Source organism: Hyalella azteca, unplaced genomic scaffold (genome assembly GCF_000764305.2).
Source record: "Hyalella azteca isolate HAZT.00-mixed unplaced genomic scaffold, Hazt_2.0.2 contig7890, whole genome shotgun sequence".
Classification (NCBI taxonomy): Eukaryota; Metazoa; Arthropoda; class Malacostraca; order Amphipoda; family Hyalellidae; genus Hyalella; species Hyalella azteca.
This window is the reverse complement of record NW_025937999.1, coordinates 653-18667: the sequence shown is the minus strand read 5'-3', so window position 1 is coordinate 18667 and position 18015 is coordinate 653. Positions and strand designations below refer to the sequence as shown.

General features: G+C 38.6%; 2 protein-coding genes across 3 annotated transcripts; one reads left to right on the top strand and one right to left on the bottom strand.

The window, feature by feature from the left end:
- Positions 1 to 28: 28 nt before the first annotated feature.
- On the bottom strand, positions 29 to 11231 carry LOC108665165. Of its 2 annotated transcripts, none has more exons than XM_018151890.2 (12): positions 11109 to 11231; positions 9364 to 9450; positions 8900 to 8947; positions 7621 to 7672; positions 6799 to 7152; positions 5691 to 5761; positions 4725 to 4803; positions 3811 to 3856; positions 3192 to 3487; positions 1526 to 2990; positions 1249 to 1373; positions 29 to 633 (listed from the first exon to the last, which is right to left on the bottom strand). In XM_018151890.2, exons 1-12 carry the CDS (start codon positions 11190 to 11192, stop codon positions 293 to 295), a joined length of 3048 nt encoding a protein of 1015 aa, XP_018007379.1. In that variant the 5' UTR covers positions 11193 to 11231; the 3' UTR covers positions 29 to 292. The 2 variants fall into 2 exon arrangements, with proteins under 2 accessions (XP_018007379.1, XP_018007380.1); XM_018151891.2 differs by having other exon boundaries at positions 9364 to 9447.
- An 814-nt stretch (positions 11232 to 12045) lies between these two features.
- On the top strand, positions 12046 to 16224 carry LOC108665161. The gene is made up of 4 exons (XM_018151886.2): positions 12046 to 12161; positions 14291 to 14408; positions 15444 to 15581; positions 15701 to 16224. The coding sequence occupies exons 2-4, from the start codon at positions 14291 to 14293 to the stop codon at positions 15778 to 15780; spliced, it is 336 nt and encodes a 111-aa protein (XP_018007375.1). The 5' UTR covers positions 12046 to 12161; the 3' UTR covers positions 15781 to 16224.
- Positions 16225 to 18015: the final 1791 nt, after the last annotated feature.

Sequence of the window (18015 nt, the reverse complement as noted above, 5' to 3'; positions counted from 1 at the left end):
TTTTTTCTTAGGTTAAGCAAAGAAAGAATAGTATGATCCCTTGCATCAATCAGGTCACGAGTATTAAATTTATTAAAGTTCAAAACGGCAGGATAAATAACTTAAAATATGTAGAAAACTTAATGTCCTACTAGCGAACAGCTTAATTTAGTACAATAAAAGATTAATCAAATACACTGCACGGCGTGACAAGCAGCGGCGTGTTCCGACATTTATCTTAAATGATCATCTGAACGCCCGTGTACGATGGCGCACTGTCTTCAGGAAATGAACAGACGCAGCACCCATAACGTCACTGGCTATGGGACATGACAGACCGGCAGCAGCAGCTCCTGAATGAGATCCCGTCGCGGGTGGTCGCACCAGGATGTAACTGGGGCGGGTGTTGTGGGGGCGCGTCTCGTGTTGTGATGCGTCGTGCGTTGGCTGGGACGTCAGCTACAGAGCCTTGTGGTGGTGCTCCTCTTGTATAGTCGGCACGGCAGTCAGATGAAGCGCATGAAGAACAATAGTCGCTGTGACGTGTAGTTCTTCGTCGACTGGAATCACTCTCGTGAACCGTCGGGACGTCAGGGGACGGGCGCGCGGCGGCCATGTAACGACGTACTTCGGATTTCGTACAGGAATTACCGCCTGTGAAAACAAATTTTGGTTTATAAAACACATATGAATGAGCCTGCTGAATTAATAAAATTTGGTTAAATTTGTGCACGAAAGTGGGTTAAGAACTTCATTATCTCTAAGTGCAATCTACAGATTCCAAGAAAGCGAACACAATTTTCACCCACCAGTATTCTTGAGCATTGAAATTATTTGTTCAGCTGGAACGACCAATAGACAGCTGACACATTATATTTATTATATGTAATATATAATAGAGAGCTGACACATTATTAGAATAATAATATAATAGCCTAGTCACATTATATTCTATTTAATCAACAGTGCATGAAGCAACAGAATAGATACGCTAAAATCTCAAAATTAGAATCACGGCCCTAGCCGTGATTCTAATTCAGAAAAAAATAGCGACACTTGATGATGAGGCTAAAGTAAAAGGCAGTCATGTCAGCTCAGAACTCAAACCATGTCGTGTCGGAAGAGCAGCTCGCATGCAATAACAAGTAAAGCTCTTGAAATAAAGTAATAGTACCGTCTCTTGGGAAAAAAATACTCCTAAATGCAATTATGAAAGCAGTAACTCCTTATTTCCAATCGCCATTGATACGATTTTTGTAGTTGTCTCACCGCAGACCGCAGCAGGAGAGATCTGTTCGCGCTTCAGCCCGCCAGTCCTGGAGTGAGACTCGCAGCACAAGCATCTGGTGCAGGCAGAAGCTTGAGCGCCATTATCTGCTCCGCGGTGACCGTCACTACACGCCGGAAAAATAATGTACCTTGTTACAATAGGTGTACAGCAAAAATAATTGTCAATTAACTAAATTAATTGCTTACCTGCACTTAAGGTATTACGAAAACAATAAAAAAATGAAATGCATAATTCCATAGCATTCAAGATAGTTACCTGAAATGCCTGGTCGCAGGATCGTTCTTATAGACTCTATTATCGTTGAAATCAGCTCGGTATGACGAATTCACATGAAACTTCGTGTTGGCGTCATAACTCGCTTCTGGAATATTTTCTTGGGCCAAATTAAACATGAAGTCAGATCTCCGATTCCTCGATGAGCACGCAGCGTCAGCTCTAGATGACGAACCATAACTGGACGTGGAATTTGTTCCTGAGGCGTAATCATTTTGAGGTCTCGAGTCAGCTGTTTCATCAGTTACAGATCTTGGGAAAGATCCGCAGCTCACTGCTGAAGTGGACGAATAACTATTGCTGGACATGCAACACACATCAGAGGCAAGACAATTGCCATGGCTGCTAATGGAGGGGAACCTTGCAACAAGAGCTCCCGACTCCCTCTTCCCGAACTCGACAGTCGGTGGCTTGCGAGATTTCCTAGTTACTGTACAAACACAGTCATGCCAATGTGATTCGTCATGAGCTTGAGTATTGGCTGCTGTCGATGTGGGAATGTGACTTGCAGGCAACGCTGGCATTGACAAGTTGGAAGGAAATCTTACAACGGCTGACTGAGGTAAATCTTTGCTACCACTCGACGAAGTTCGTACGTTGGACCAATTTTTCTTTGAGGCAAAGGGAAGAAATGCTGAGCGCGCACAATCCTGATAAGATTGTGACCCATGACCACTATCTATCCTCATTGTGTACAATACATCATCAACACTCGGCTTAGAGAGCCCCATCGGATTTGCGGAATCGTGACTGACAGGCTGCAAAGCCAAGGATCGCGGCTCGTAACAACACAGCATATCATCAGGGAGCGGCTGGGAGCTAGATAACATCTCCCTATAACGGTTTGTGATATCGCGACAGTGACCTATGCGAACGATTTTGCCATATTTTCGACTTTGATGATCATCGAGATAAGAAATTCCATGTTTAAAATCGTCAAAATTTTCATGTTTATGTGAACCGTCGGAAGAGAACATTTCATGGTCATCAAAACGGACCATTCGTCTCTCAGTTTTATCCATGACAGCCAACTGACATGTCTGTGTTGATCTTGGATGAAGTTCTTCATAGTCATTCCTATTGCACGTGTTATTAGATTCGGTGCAACCTTTCAAATACAATAATGGGTCGGCGATAACCGATTTTTCTTGTATCGATGGTAAAGGTGAGTTAAGAGTAACGCGCGACAGTTCCATTTTAGGTTCTGATGGCAATGCCAATTCTTCATCACGTACTTTTTCAGTCTCACTGACCCAGATTTTCTTGCGTTTGACTGTGGGATGATGGAACGTCTCATCAACTTGCTTGACGAGTTTTGGGTTCATCAGTTTAGCTTCATGCCGAGCAAAGAGCTTCTTGGGGGCACATATCACTTGCTCGGGGTGGATTGAGAAGTCCAGAGCAGACGGCATGGCAGACGAGCTTGAAACTACGCCAGTTTGCTGTTCTGAAACATCAAAAAAGAACGTTACTTTTTAATATTATTTTCCGGTCAAACAAGACGTTCACGAAATACAACCGCTATATTGGTTGCATTTTAAACGATTATTACTTATCAATTACGTTCATATTTTACTTCCAACTTCATCAAACAGCGAAATAATAAATGATTCGGTAATTTGTGAAGACGCGAACGTTCTGCACACACTCGATTCATCGTCCGTGTTGCTGCTCACTGAAGCAACACATCTGCCACTGCTTGCTGCTGCTGGGCTGCTGCTGACCAGGGGGAAACTGCTGAGTGTCGACGTGCTGCTGACACTGGACAGGATGCTGACAGTGTGTGGTCTGCTCACTGACACCAGACTGGTGTTCGTGGTGGGGCTACACGCTGACGTTCGGCTGATGACGGTAGCTGGGCTACGCAGTGGAGTATCAGTGCTACTGTAGCCGGCAACATGACCAGAGTTTGTAGTTGCAGCAGCACGTCTTCGCTCTGAGGCCCTGCCAACAAATATTGTTCACACGTGTACAAATCTTAGAATTTCGTTTTGAATACACAAACATCTGCCAAATTCTAACTAGCGTGACTCCTGAATTAATATATGCAAGCATATGACATATATATGCCATACTTCAGTAGTGAGAATGGACGTGCAAAAATTAATCCTGCATTCCAAAAGGATCTCATGACTTTACTCATATATGTCAACATTATGGCGTCATGATACTTATGTTGCACAACTGAAATAACTCGACTGGTAGTTGACAGATATAGAAACGCAGTCGACTGGTAGTTGACAGTTACAGCAACGCTGTCGACTCACTTGTTGTAAATATCTTCCAACTTCTTGATCGTCTCTGCCTTCAGATCTGTTAAAAAAACCTGATTTAAGCACTAAAAAAATTATAATTTAAATGAACTCCAGATAGATCTCCAACCATTCTCTATCTGCTTTCTGTCTAGACTTTTGCAACTGCAGTGTTTTTTAATGTAGATATTTCATGTTTTCACTCTAAGAAACGCGCCCACGCTGCTCTGGCAAGCATAGCTCTCAACTTTTTTCATCTAGGCTTATACTTTTGAAAATAATTAGATTCAAGTTTATTAAATCGGCTATTAAAAATGTATAGCCATGAGAAATTTTTTCACAATTTAAAAACATATTCCAAAAGCATGGAAGGCTCGAAAAATAGGACTCATAACGGGTTACGACACAACCTATGAGTGAATTTAATTTCACTCTCAAAAACGACTACGTTATCACGATTAAAATCAGTGCCACGACATCATTGTCTGTTATCTGACATTGATTGGCCGCCAATGAAGATGAGCTCATTATCATTATTCTATGGAGCGATTGTCTCGTCTGGTTCAAACGAACTTCGAGGGCACGTACACATAATTGGTCGGTTGCAAACTGATGGCAACTGTGGCAGTAACAATTAAAATATCGCCAGCTCCCTGAACTGTGAATGGCCCGTTCTTCAGTAGCAGGAAGAGGATCAAAAATGTTACTACAAAACTGTGCTTAGTAATAGGAAGTAAGGAGCTGAAGGAAATAATGTAAAAGATTTTGTACAGAATTAAAGATCAGAAAGAAAAGCGGAGAAATAATAAAGTATAATAAAGTGGAATTAAAATAATTTAAAATGCCATAATGCAGTGTATCAAGATTAAGGACAAGATGCAAGAAGGTCAAAGATGATACTTGGGGAAAGCTGCCTGAGAACCCCTGACCTCTGCCGGCGCTCATGTCACGGATGTTGTTGTCCAGTTTGCTGATGATCTGCTGCATGAAGTCTGCGTACTGCGGCTCCTGAGGGCGGGACAGCTGCGTCACAAGCTCGGTATAAACTTCGATATATTGGGCGGACTTTAAATCATCAATTACTGTAGGAAAACCTGCACACTGCTTGAAAGTCTCCGCCTGGACTTTCTTGCCACTAAGTTGCTGCCTGTTATTACAATCATCTTACGATGCGCAATGATCGAGAGATTCAGTAATTCCATAAATTAAGAGAAAGGTGGACTGCTGCATGAAATGCTCCATTCAATGACTATTGTCATATTTCAATTGTCACGAAACAAATTAAAACTGCCCAGAACAGAACTAAGACATGATGATCTGGCACTTGTGAGATCTTTCATTTATAGAGCAACAGTTTGTCAACAAGAGTACCGTGTATCATCAACAATTTTCATGTTTAAGAGTAGAATTCCTTTACATTCAAGTACCTGACAATCTCGACTTAGTTCAACTTTTTTCATAATCAGACTTGACTCAAACTTGTCCCAAGATCTTAGAGTGAATGTCCACGGTAAAATATTTTTGAAGACCCTATCAGCATCCATTAGAATCTGTTATGACTAGGTTGATTTGAAATTTTAGATTTTACTTTTTTCGTATACTAAATTAGTCGTCTCATGCTGAAAGTAACACCCCGACGAATTATGATAATTATTAAGCTCTTTTAAATGAGTTGACAAAATGACCGCGGTTTCGATACTCTGGATTATGAGCAGAAAATTTAGGGTCCGAAACCAGCACATCAGCAAAAATTTCCAACAATTTTTTTTGTAAATTTAGGCCGGAATCGGCGACATGACTGGTTAAGAATCGGCGGCAGGCCAACATGGCCTATTAAAAGCGGTCACCACCCCATTATTGTGTTTATATTATTTATATTATGACTGTATTCTGACCTGCGTCGATGGGGAGGTCGGTGTGACAATCTGACTACCTCGAGAGTCGCTCGCAGGACCAGCGCCTGAGCCTGACACAGAATAAGAACAGGTCAACGAACTTTGGAGGAAGTTAGGTTTCAAAAAAATCCGATAGCTTGCAGAATAGAACCACTGAAGCAAAGTCACTGAAAGTACTAACAATTGAAAGTAATAACTAAGTACTAAATGTAGGTGGGAATAGTAACTATTGGTTATTATTGATCACGTTACTTGATGGTAGGAAAATACCGCTTGAAGCTAATAGCTCCTGCATGTTTAACACGTTGACTACGATTGCTTCATCTTGTACTTTTGTTTCATTTTTCTAGTACTATTATGGAACAGGGTTGCCAGACTTTCATTTTTTACCGGACAAATTCCGCCATTTAGTTTTTTCAATTTCGTTGGTTGGCTAAAATTTACGATAGTGGTTTTAAGGAGCACTTCCTAATTAAATAAAAAAATTAAATTTTTACACCAGAACCTACAAATATACTAGTACATATTGAGTTATAGGCCTTTTTGCCCTTTTTGTTCACTGACTTAATTGGCCGTTTTTTAGGCCATCTAGCTGGCAACCCTGAATTATGTACCAGGAGAAATACATTTCGTGGTACGCATATGTACCAATACGTAGTCAACGTGTTAATAAAGAATAGAATACAGTACGTAACGACAATTTTGAAGGCTACATTGAACAGCTATATTCAACTGGCACCAATGACCAAAATCAATCTGATGCGATTAATATTCATGGTTGACTAGTATAAGGTTGACCCATGAGAAGCTCATTTTCGCGGATGTAGTGAGTTGTTCGCCTGTGACGTCACTGATCTCAATGACGTCACGGACATTGACCAATCACCGAAATGCGATCAAACCAGTCAACCAATCCGTCATGGGAATGTCGGGATTGTTTACGTTTCTCCATATCAGTGACGTAGCAGGAAAGCTGAACTGAAAGACGGGAATCCTTGTGGGTCAACCTTATGCGGTTCAACCATGGTTAATACTAATGTATTTAGTATTTGCTTAAAACTAATGTATTAACATATGATTGAAGAGTATCGGCTTAACAAGCACACACTTGACTTATCACTGGTCCTGCGCTTGCCATCAAGACGAGCCTGTGCAGGACCAACACAGTAGGGTTTGGCGAAGCGAGTCTTGCACCTCTGATGAGGTTTATTATTCACTGCTTGAGTGGCTGCATGAGACGAAGAAGCTTCATTCTCAGGCTTTGGTGGGATGTTGTCTTGAGTGATGGTCAACTTTTGGCCAGCATCAGAGTTCTGGTCAGAGGAAGCATCACATATCACTGGAGATGAACTTCCACCTGAAGCATCACTGTCACTGGTGCGCTTCTCTGGTTCCTGATGAGCAAGCTTTAGGATGCGCGCCAGACTTGCCTCAGCTTTAGCTTGCATTTTCTTGTTCAAGCCTGAAATTAGTAATTTCGAATTAATGTGATGAAAAGTAATCATACACCATAACAGCTAATCAATGGTTTCGGAGAGTTTTTTCAAACAAAACACTAACATTTTTGAAAGTACAATCTTGCAAATATCAGTTTGATGAAACCAATTTTCATATATGACCGGCAACTTGGCTACTCACTGTATTTTTAATAAAATCATTCACTGAAGATAGTAACGGATAAAACTGTTTTCTGCAACCTATAACTAGTTTTCACAGATGCATTTTCAAAACCAACTTATTTCTTGTTATTTTTTATAAAGTACTTTACAAAAAATACTCATTTTGAATTAGGCGGTTTTTGATAGATTTATGCATTATTCTGCACTTCACCTAAGAATGTAAGGAGTCAAATGATGCAAGATTCACACCTATATATATAACCATATAACCTTCACTGGGTGTATATATATACGGTATATAACCATTTCACCTCTTGAAACCATTCCTGAAAATTTTGCTCTGCTGAAGATGCCTTGTTTGATCTGAAAAAATAAAATAAAATTCACATAGTATAGGTAATTAGTACCAAGATACATAATACAATAATTCACATGATACAATTAATACCAAGATACATAATAGTAGTACAATAATTCACACGATATAATTAATACCACGATGCATAATACAATAATTCACATGATATAGGTAATTAATCCAAAGATAAATGATACCTGCATTTATTTGAATTGTAAGTGAAAAGGCCAACTTTAATACCAAGCCTATAGTAAACTTGCAATAACATCCCATCCTGAATATCACTTCTCCATATTAAAGCCAATATCTCAGAAATGGAAATATCTAACATAGTAGGTACATATTTTTTGGCACAACTTAAAACGTGTATGAGAAGAAATCAAACTTGCAGTCATGCACAGAACATCAATAATAGTTATTAAAGTAGTGCAGGCCTTCAAAAACACTTTTCATTTTTTCTCATAACTCTTGAAGAAATGGGCCAAAAAGTGAACCTTTCACTACAACCAGCAAAATTTTGCAAAGCTGCGTTTTTCTGTATAAAGAACAAATATGGTTACAGAAATAAAACTTTTGAAATATTATTTGAGTGCATTAATGTTTCACAATAATATATGTCTACAGCATTCATATATATAGGTATTTAAATATACAGGTTTGCCTATACAGGGTATAGGGAAAATTTACCATGTGAATTAGTTTAACGCTAAAGTTTAAAACGAGTAGTATAAATCAACATATTATGAGTGGCTAACATAAAATAGTTACTTTACAACTTTGTGAAGTTTATCTCTTCAACAAGGATGCAACAAAAATACGGTAACAAAAGATGTAAGACTTAACTTCAAATAAAATCACAAAAATCTCAGCATGGACTTTGGTAGGAAGGAAAGGAAGGAAATATCTGATAGTTATTTTTTTACATGATTGCAATACGTCCAGAATGACAACAGAGCAACTTAGAGTACCAAAAAATATTTAGAACACCTTGTAACTGGTGTATTTTGAAGCCAAAGTAGAAGCGGGTGTTATATAAGGCCTTAACTTTACATTATATAAGGAATCTTGGCAAGACTTCTTTGAAAATATTTACCAACCATTCTAAAGAGTAAATATAACCTTATTATATTACTATCTTGTAAAACAAAAATAATATAAAAGATATATACCCGAACCATCAATACTGAATGTTCCCTGCCATTCTTGAATACAAATGAAATTCAATTACTCACTGTTAGTCGTCCAGAAGTGACTCGGTTTGGATCATCCTGTAGCAGTTGCTGCACACAAATGTCTCTTTTTAATAGAGAGTAAGAAAAATAACAGAGTTGCAGTAAAGAACTTATCCAGAAATTGACAGTTTTACTTTAAAACTATTAAACAATATTACCAAAATATGAAGCAATATAAAGGGAAAATGGAAACTACTACGTATCACTGATTAGTCCTTAATATTCAAGATATGATAATGTAACAAAAAACTATTTGTTATGGTATTTTTATCCCTATACTTCACACTCACAAAATCAGCATATTTATTATTTTCTGCCACTTTAGACTACCCACCATTATAGTAACACAGCCATGAAAGTTTGCTGTACAAGAGTTTGCTGATCCAAAATAAAAATTGAAGTAATTTTCTATTAAATATAAGAACCAGATAATAAATGGCAAGAAAAATTGGCCTGGTGCACACCTGATCCTTGGTTTGTAGCAGCTGTACTTCCTTTCTCTTGGTCAAAAATGAGACGCTGGAGGCATCATTGGATTTTCCAGCTCTCTGCTGAAAAAATCAAAATTAATTTTTTTGTAATAAGAAATTAACAAGCTACCATCAGTTACAAATGACCCCTTGAGTAGTCATTGCACAAATCTTGAAGCTTATCAGTTAACACTAAAAACAATACAACAAGTCAGAAAGGTAATTAAGGCATTGTCCATAAGTGATATGTTCATGTGAATAATGTGATGACAGAAATAGCAAGGATTTCGAAGTTTCAGTAGAGAGCAAGACTAAAGCAAGCAAACTTTTTACATAAATATTGCAAATTTACATTCCTATATTTTGGTTAATGTGAAAATTTGCAGCTCACTGGCTCAGTAAATCAGATTAAATAACAATTTAAAAATTTATAATTTCTCTGAAGATAAATGCTGTCTACTAGACAGCACTTGTTGATAGTGTCACCACAGCTGCCTGAGCTGGCCTTCAATATAAGCAATCAATTGTACAACAAAACTGAATAGTATGAATCATATCTTTCTGGCACAATAAAAATGCCTTGTACATGGGTAACAAACCCTATAAATTATAGTTCTGACTATTTTTATGTGGTCATTAGTGACCTGACAGGCTGACAGGCAGTGGGTTAAGTGCAATACGTATCTGCTGTGCTGTGAGGCGGTGAGGGACTTTTATCATTGTCATTGACAAATGATGATAGTAGAAATCATGCAGATGACGCAGCTTCAAAAGTAGCAGGAAAGCTCCAGCCATCATGTGAGGCATTGTGAGCCATGGCTTAGCAAGTAGATTTCTTAATGTGTAATTTTTATTAAATTTGTCAATAAGTTGCAAGATTTTTGTTGAAGCTTGATTTTTTGCTGCTTTTTAAGGCATTAGGTATCTTGAAAAGAGCTGTATTTTGTATTAGTAATATATTGTATAGTGTATACCTAGTATACTCTATAGTTTCTTTGGCATTGAAAAATAATCCTGGAAAGGCCTGTATATATGGCAGTACAATAATCCTTCAAGCTCTTTGAATCTGTAGTGTGGAAACTGCAGTAACAGCCACTCAGCCAGTCAGCCAGGAAGAACCATTCATTAGTTAAAAAAACAAACAACATTGTGAGTTGTGACATGTGCATTGAAACTATTGGATTAGATAGAAGTAACGTAATTGTGACATTACCTAGTCAGAACCTGGTCCATCATTCTATGTAAGAAAATTATGCCAAAATATGCATGATGATACAACTCCCAGTCCCACTGTCCATCTGTCCCAGTACCAGCTGAGCCTGCAGCTTGTAGCCTACTCCTAGTTGTGAACTTGTGGCACAGTGGCAGTGGCTTGTGAAGTTGTGGGCAATGGGCTAATATTATAATTAGGAGATTTATGACCTAATGAGTAATAAGCATGTTGTTTTTTCTAGATTCCCAACTTCCCAACATTTGTTTTTCAAAGTGTATAGAGTTAATTTTTGTCAGTTTAAACGTAATAATTCATTTAATTATCTTAGGAAAATTTCAACAAATATCTAGTACCTAAATTATTATATGACATAGGGTAGGCTAGAGCCTAGATATACTGGTGTCTGGTAGTATACTTACTATACTAGCCTAATATGAAATTATTGAAATATACCTAGCAATTCCAGAGAATCTTTTAAAATAAATTAAAAATCAGTCACTAGATATTTTGATTTAAAAAATCTCACCCGTTTTGAGAGGGATGCAGTTGACTTAGTTTGATTTTTTCTGTTTTTAACTTGCCTATTAACGCAATAATTTATGTCTTCCATTCAATTTAAATAGGATGGGGCTAGGCTGGGAAATATTATGTAATAAATACTTGATAATTCTTGCGGAATACATTAATAATTAGCGGATTACAGGCAAAAAATTAATTTAGCAACCACTATTATTTCCCAAGTTTCATTTTTTGTTATCTCAATTAGCGATGCTTGATTAGACAAGAAGCCAGCAGCCAGCATAAAGTAATGGCCAAGTGGAAGTGAGGCCAACGACAATGGGAGACTTTCACTGAAAGTGACAACGAAGTGGTGTTGTGACGCGTCAGGAGAAAGTAAGAACGAGGTTACGAGGCGTAGCCGAAAATTAATTTTCACACATTTTAAAAGTTAGAACTGTCGTCTGTATTAAAAAAACAATCGTTTGCCTTCATGCTTTTTTAAATTCGGTCTGTTTAAACCATTCAATTAGTTGTGAAAAGCGATTTCATGATTTAAGTATTGCCTCGATTGGAATATCCATTTAAAGTCAAAAAGGTGCAAATGGATCGAAAGAGCAATAAACTCCTATATACGGCATTCGAAATATGATTGCAACCGATTAGTATATGATTCTACATTGTTGTAACCACACCCCATTGTATACTACTGACTACACACGCTCGACCCTGCACCTGGTGACAAGTACGTCATTCATTTATTTATATAGTATTAACACTAGAAACAACTTTCGTAGAATATAATTTATGGGTAGTTAGAATTCCTGTGATTATATGAAATTTACTCTTGGATGCATAATCACCAAGATTACACAACCCGCAAAACCAGCTCCTGCGCCTCAAGCGCCCACTCGGGATCTTGATTCTTTCCGCATGTTGGACTTTGAGGTTGAGAACTCTAGTGAAACCTTGAGCGCCAGTCGCATGTGGTCTATCGTGAGAAGGAGGTTTGCGCGTTTAGCTCCGGGACATTTAATACCAGTTATTCTGTAAATTCCTAAGCATTTATATCGTATAAACGGTGAGATATATATACCTTCGCATATAAGGAGTTTTCTTGCATTAAGAATACTGATCTAAAACTCAAACAAAGCATGAATATGCACTTTCACTTCCTCTCTGAATATCAATATTGCACATGAATCCCGTGGTTTTGCTGCCGATTTACTGAAAATTCACTAATACATATTAATTTAATATGAGTCAAATGAATCATAAAATAATAACGACAATTGTGTAAATTTGATTTTCCTTCACATGAGTGGGCCTCACAATCGAGCTTGATTAGTCATCGCTAGCGAATTAAAGTCATGAGAATTTCGTTGCCGAACTCAGTTTCGTTACTAGCTACCATTTTGCTTATTTATTCGGAATCTGGCGTTTTTCAGCGGATGGCTGGATTGTAATTGAGCGATGCCAATTTTTGTAGATAATGTCTCATTCGCAACCAAGATTGTCACTTTCTTACCTCATGATTCACGATGTGTACCGTATATGCTATTAATCACAATAAATTCTGTTTGTTTAGCGGGAACATTGCCACGACACGTTATAGATGATATGGAGTTCAGAAACTTTAATAACGTTGCAGGTGTTAACTCTCGACCGCTAACCTTGCGTCTCAAAAAAAAATTTTTAATACTTTGCCTTTGTGCGTCCATCATTCGTTTCCAACATCAACTCGTTTTATCAGAAAATATGTGATTGAATTTGTGAATTCAGGTTATCGTTCTCATCGCCTATTTGTATAATATCTAGATGTCTTTATGTTGTGCATGAGCGGTAGCTCTATTGGAACAGAATTTATAATGAGGCTCCATGGTCATATTACTGATCCAGTGATAGCTTCTCAAGTGATCGAAGTCGGTGATCGCACGCTTTACTCTGTACGTAAACTATAAATTCGTACGGTGAATTCGAATGGAAAAAGAAACGATATGTTCTTGATTTGTGGTTGCCTCGTATTCATGCGACAACAAACTTAACTTCAAGCATCTGGCCGACGCTGGAGTTTGCAACGTGTTCATGGAAACACAGACGTAGCGGTGAGCTGTTCGTCAAGACGCGTGTCCTTGAATCGTTTGGCCGTCTTCCTTGCGTCCCACGCATTGCAGCAGTCAGAATACCACGCACTCACCTGGCCTTTCATAACCCACTTCGTTACGGCCACACCACGAGCCAGTCTCACCATGCAACTTTATCTTAAATCAATACCTTGCAATCAATAGCCACGAAGACCAAAATTATTCGCACGAAGAAACGGTGAAGTTGCTGCCTCAAGTCAGTTCATTCGTTCTTACTGGTCAACAATGAACAATTTGTCCGCGCAGCCATACTAATCATGGCTGAACTAGGAACTAGTACAAAGGAGTCCCCGAGGGCCGATGGCTCCATCGCTCCAATAATATTACTGTCTGGTTTGTCAATGAGGCGTCAGGTTGTAATTAATGTCTAATCGACATATGAAATTAGTCTCGCTACTTAACATCGGATAACAAGGGCGCAAGCAGTAATGAAAGATTAATTGTATAAAGCAATCACTACTCTTCGTAAAAATCTATAATATTTTTCATAAATAAGAATATTTTTTCGGTGGATCGATACCGTTGCATCCTTACAAAATATTTAAAGTTTATAACACGGTGCCTGTTGTTCTTGTCTTAGTACCTTCAAGTTGGGCTACAATAATAGTCAGCGCAGCGCACCTAACAATAGAGTGTGTAACGAACACAAATGCATTGTTCGTATGCACTGGATGATTGCATCCATGCTCAGATTCCAATCACACTGAGTTCTATGCGTTGCAAATACAATACTTAACTAACTCGACTATTGTACAAGCGCTGCGCCTATTCCTGGTAGTAGCTGCGGCTTTAGCGATCGTATCTAATGAACGAGTTAAATATAACGAGTGAATGCAAGAAAATTATTGTAAAAGATTAAGGAACATAAAAAACATGAAGAGGCCAGCTGAATTATAATTAGACTCAGATTGTCGTGGGAAGAAGAGGCCTATTTGTCTGTATCTTATTGGTATCGCCCGGAGGACTGATTTAAATATGATAGGAAAAATCTGGAACACATCGATCAGTTAACATCTTTCATGAAAATTACATGAATTAAAAAAATAAATTGTTGATTTCTGAACAGATGGGACGATTACTGCTGATATTGACGGTGTTGGCTGTGATACTGGCCTTCGCCACAAGCTCGGAAGCCTCGATGAAGCTGTACAAGAAGAACCCGGGCAGCAACAAATACAGACCAGGTTAGTGGCAGCTGTGTTGATGCAGCAACCAACACAGACCAGGTTAGTGGCAGCTCTGTGTTGATGCAGCTACAAATACAGACCAGGTTAGTGGCAGCTGTGTTGATGCTGTCTCTTATACACATCTAGATGTGTATAAGAGACAGGACCAGGTTAGTGGCAGCTCTGTGTTGATGCAGCAACGTATACAGACCAGGTTAGTGGCGGCTCTGTGTTGATGCAGCAACCAACACAGACCAGGTTAGTGGCGGCTCTGTGTTGATGCAGCAACCAACACAGACCAGGTTAGTGGCAGCTCTGTGTTGATGCAGCAACCAACACAGACCAGGCTAGTGGCAGTTCTGTGTCAGGTAGCAACAACGCACAGGTAAGGCCGGTGGTATACTGCATGGCAGCATGGGTTGCAGAAATAAATTCAGTACGAATGCCTGGTACAAACGATAAACTGCAATTTATAAATGCTGAAATCGAATATAAAAAATAAACTTTTATCTTGATCCTGTTATTAAGTTTCAACAATACAAACTTACGATTAAACCAACTGCGTATTGAAAAATTTTTTAATGATATCTAGCCATAACTTACCTAAGGTGCATTGAATGAATGGTTAACGTCGATTGACTCTGAGATAAGTAACATAAGTATTCATATAAATCAGTTGACTTCAAAAGAAAAGTTACAAAAATGAAAATATGGAACTGATTTGAAACCGGATAAATTCATTATGATACAGCTGTTATTTTTATATAAATAGTGAACGAAAGCTGTATTTGGCTGTGTATTATTGGCGTGTATGAAAGCTGCCTTATTTCCCTGGTCGAAAAGTTATCAGATTCCAGCATATCACCGGATGTAATTACAAGCGAGGAAGAAGGCGCAAGGTTTCACTACAATATATGAACTACACTCTACGATCGATTAACGTCTCTGAGATTTAGTTGTAAAATTAAGTAATATATCGTGCTGTAATTAGAATCATATGAGCAGAGTTAATTGCTACTAAAGATAAGTTTCATTGCGATGATTTGTTTACAGTACTGAAGGCCGTGTCGTCTACGGTGATACCACTGGATGACTTACCCACCTTCACCGTCTCCTCTCTGCTTGGGCCCGCGTCTGAAGCGCCTCCTGCGGGCGTTACTAAGCCTGCTAAGCCCACCAAACTCATCACAGGTCAGTTGCGGTAATCAAATATGCCCATACTTCCGAGACTTAAAAATTATACCTTATCATTCATATGCTTACATTTAAAAATATATATCTATATAAATATTTTGCAATTGGTTGGGCAGCGTCACGTAAGAAGCCCTACGCGCCACCGAAGAAAGTCGGCGCCTCGACGTTTGATGACTCGGATTTCGCTGGCCTGTGAAGCTACGTCATGACAACTCAATACATTCTTGACCATCAATAAACACTCTTATTGCTGCAGCATTGCCATGACACTAAATTCTGTCTTCATCTAAACGGCTTTTAACTGCACTACCATCAATATTACGCAATAAACTGTTTCATCTTCGAAATTGGTGAAACTATGTGAACTCTGTGCCATTGCTTCGTCAAGTATACATAATCAAAATATCTGTAGACAAATGAAAAGAACAAGTTATAAGATATCTAGATCGCGTCAGGGTCTTCAGGCATCTAAGTGTTTTTCACTTACGGTAGTTTATTATACGCGGTCGTCAATCCCTTGTAAAGCCATAAATATATTTGATATTTGGCACATTGCAATCGCTAAAGATATACGTAACAAATAATAATTGCATATATTAGATTGAAGTTACTGATCTTACAAATAAATATGCGTTGACCAGCAGTATTTTCATTTGATCCTTAAATGTCTACTTTCTTTTAACAACTAGGACGTCATTTACGCACGGTTCACGTACTACTAATGCTGCAAAAATAGTCATATGGCTCTCGCTAGGAGGGCGTATATTATTGTAGAGTAATATGTTTTCATAATTTAGGAAAGGTTAATTTTAGTTGGTGCTTAATCGAGTATGGTGGATTGATCGAGTTTTGAGGAATAATCTATCCCTTTAAGAAGTAAATGGAGAAAGATTTCTCAAGATTAGTTTAGCAATCACAGATCATCCGACAAATTAACGTTATTAACTGGTTTAATTCTCTAAAAAACCATCCATATAATCGATGCGATAATGGATTGATTTGATGGAGCTGATAATGCAGGTGAAGAGTTTTTCAATCAAGACTCGATGCGTGAAATAAATTGAAAGAATTGTTACTACCTTCTGTAATAGAGACCTGGTGCAATGCGTGGGATGAGGCTGGCTTGTTCGAGTTGATAATAATAATAATAGCGGTTTCAGCGTTATTAGACCGTAGGCCTGTCGCCGATTCTTAACATCACAGAACATTCACAGCATTTTGCGGTCTCGAACTCGCAACTCACTGCTACAATTCTGCTATGCTTAACCGCCCGGCCTCCTCGCCGATTCTGACCAGAAACTGTCGCACAGAGCTGGGATCGAACCCGCGCCTCTCTGCGCCAATCTTGGTACTCGGAACTTTAACCACTGGGCCACCCTGCCACCCTGATGTATCAGATTATTCAGGAATGTCCTCAATACGTCAGGGCTGTTATCAAGGGCGATACGAAGCTGTACAAAAAAGTGTTTTTGAAAACGTAGTGTTCGAAAATAACGTCAGGCACAAGAGATTTATACCATTTACATGGTCAAGGCTGACGACGGAGGGACTAAGGCAACTACTATTATGCAATTGATGTGTTGGATTCTTATGAGGAGACTAAATATTTAAACTTTATTGTTATCACTAGATCTGAAATGGTTTAGTTGATAGAGGGGTTTTCGACAGCTCACCTATTGGATCAATGAAATCCGGTCTAGTAAAGAGTCACTGTCTATCATTTCATGCAGAAGCTGTGCTCGTGAGACGGATTTAGTAAGATATTCACCATTGTTAATAATTGTGAATATTTTACCACATAGTGTCATAATACGATTCCCGGCTGTCAAGTCTAGGCATGGGCTGTTATACGTCTCGGACAAATTTACGGCCGGTATTTTATGCTCACTGCGAATTTCAGCAGGTATTGCTGCTAAATCACGAATGAGGGAAAGTGAAAAATACTCGCGAACGAAGGAAAAAGTGAAAAAATTATCACGAGGTAAACATCACCGTTAGGTATTCAAAAATTTATATTCAAAATTTCATTGGAATCTGTTCTGTACTTTAGAAGAAATGTCATGCTCACTGCAAATTTCGGCACCCATTGTCATATAACTGACGAATGAAGGCGAAATTAAAAAAACTCTCACGAGCTAAACATCACCGTTAGGCTATAATGATTCTGTGTACCAAGTTTCATCGTGCTACGTTCAGTAGTTTGTGAAATATTCTATGCACACTGATTTTGGAGCCCGGCCGCAAGACCGGCCGCAGGTCCGGCCGTAAATTTGTCCGAGACGTGGCTGAGGTCGACAGAATTTGAAGTGGCACTGAAAAAATAACAGATTAATCAGATTTTTTAAACAAAGGGAAACGAGGAAGAACCATCATAGAAAGAAACTAGAAAGAGTACTAGGTGCCACCCGTTGCGAACTATAATCTTTCATCG

Coding starts and splice junctions, on each gene's coding strand:
- LOC108665165 (XM_018151890.2), bottom strand. CDS start 11,192: ATGGAAGACATAAATTATTGCGTTAATAGGCAAGTTAAAAACAGAAAA. Junction 7,153..7,620: donor TTCAGGAATGGTTTCAAGAG/GTGAAATGGTTA, acceptor TACTAATTTCAG/GCTTGAACAAGAAAATGCAA. Junction 634..1,248: donor CTCTCCTGCTGCGGTCTGCG/GTGAGACAACTA, acceptor TTGTTTTCACAG/GCGGTAATTCCTGTACGAAA.
- LOC108665161 (XM_018151886.2), top strand. CDS start 14,291: ATGGGACGATTACTGCTGATATTGACGGTGTTGGCTGTGATACTGGCC. Junction 14,409..15,443: donor CAGCAACAAATACAGACCAG/GTTAGTGGCAGC, acceptor ATTTGTTTACAG/TACTGAAGGCCGTGTCGTCT. Junction 15,582..15,700: donor GCCCACCAAACTCATCACAG/GTCAGTTGCGGT, acceptor TTGGTTGGGCAG/CGTCACGTAAGAAGCCCTAC.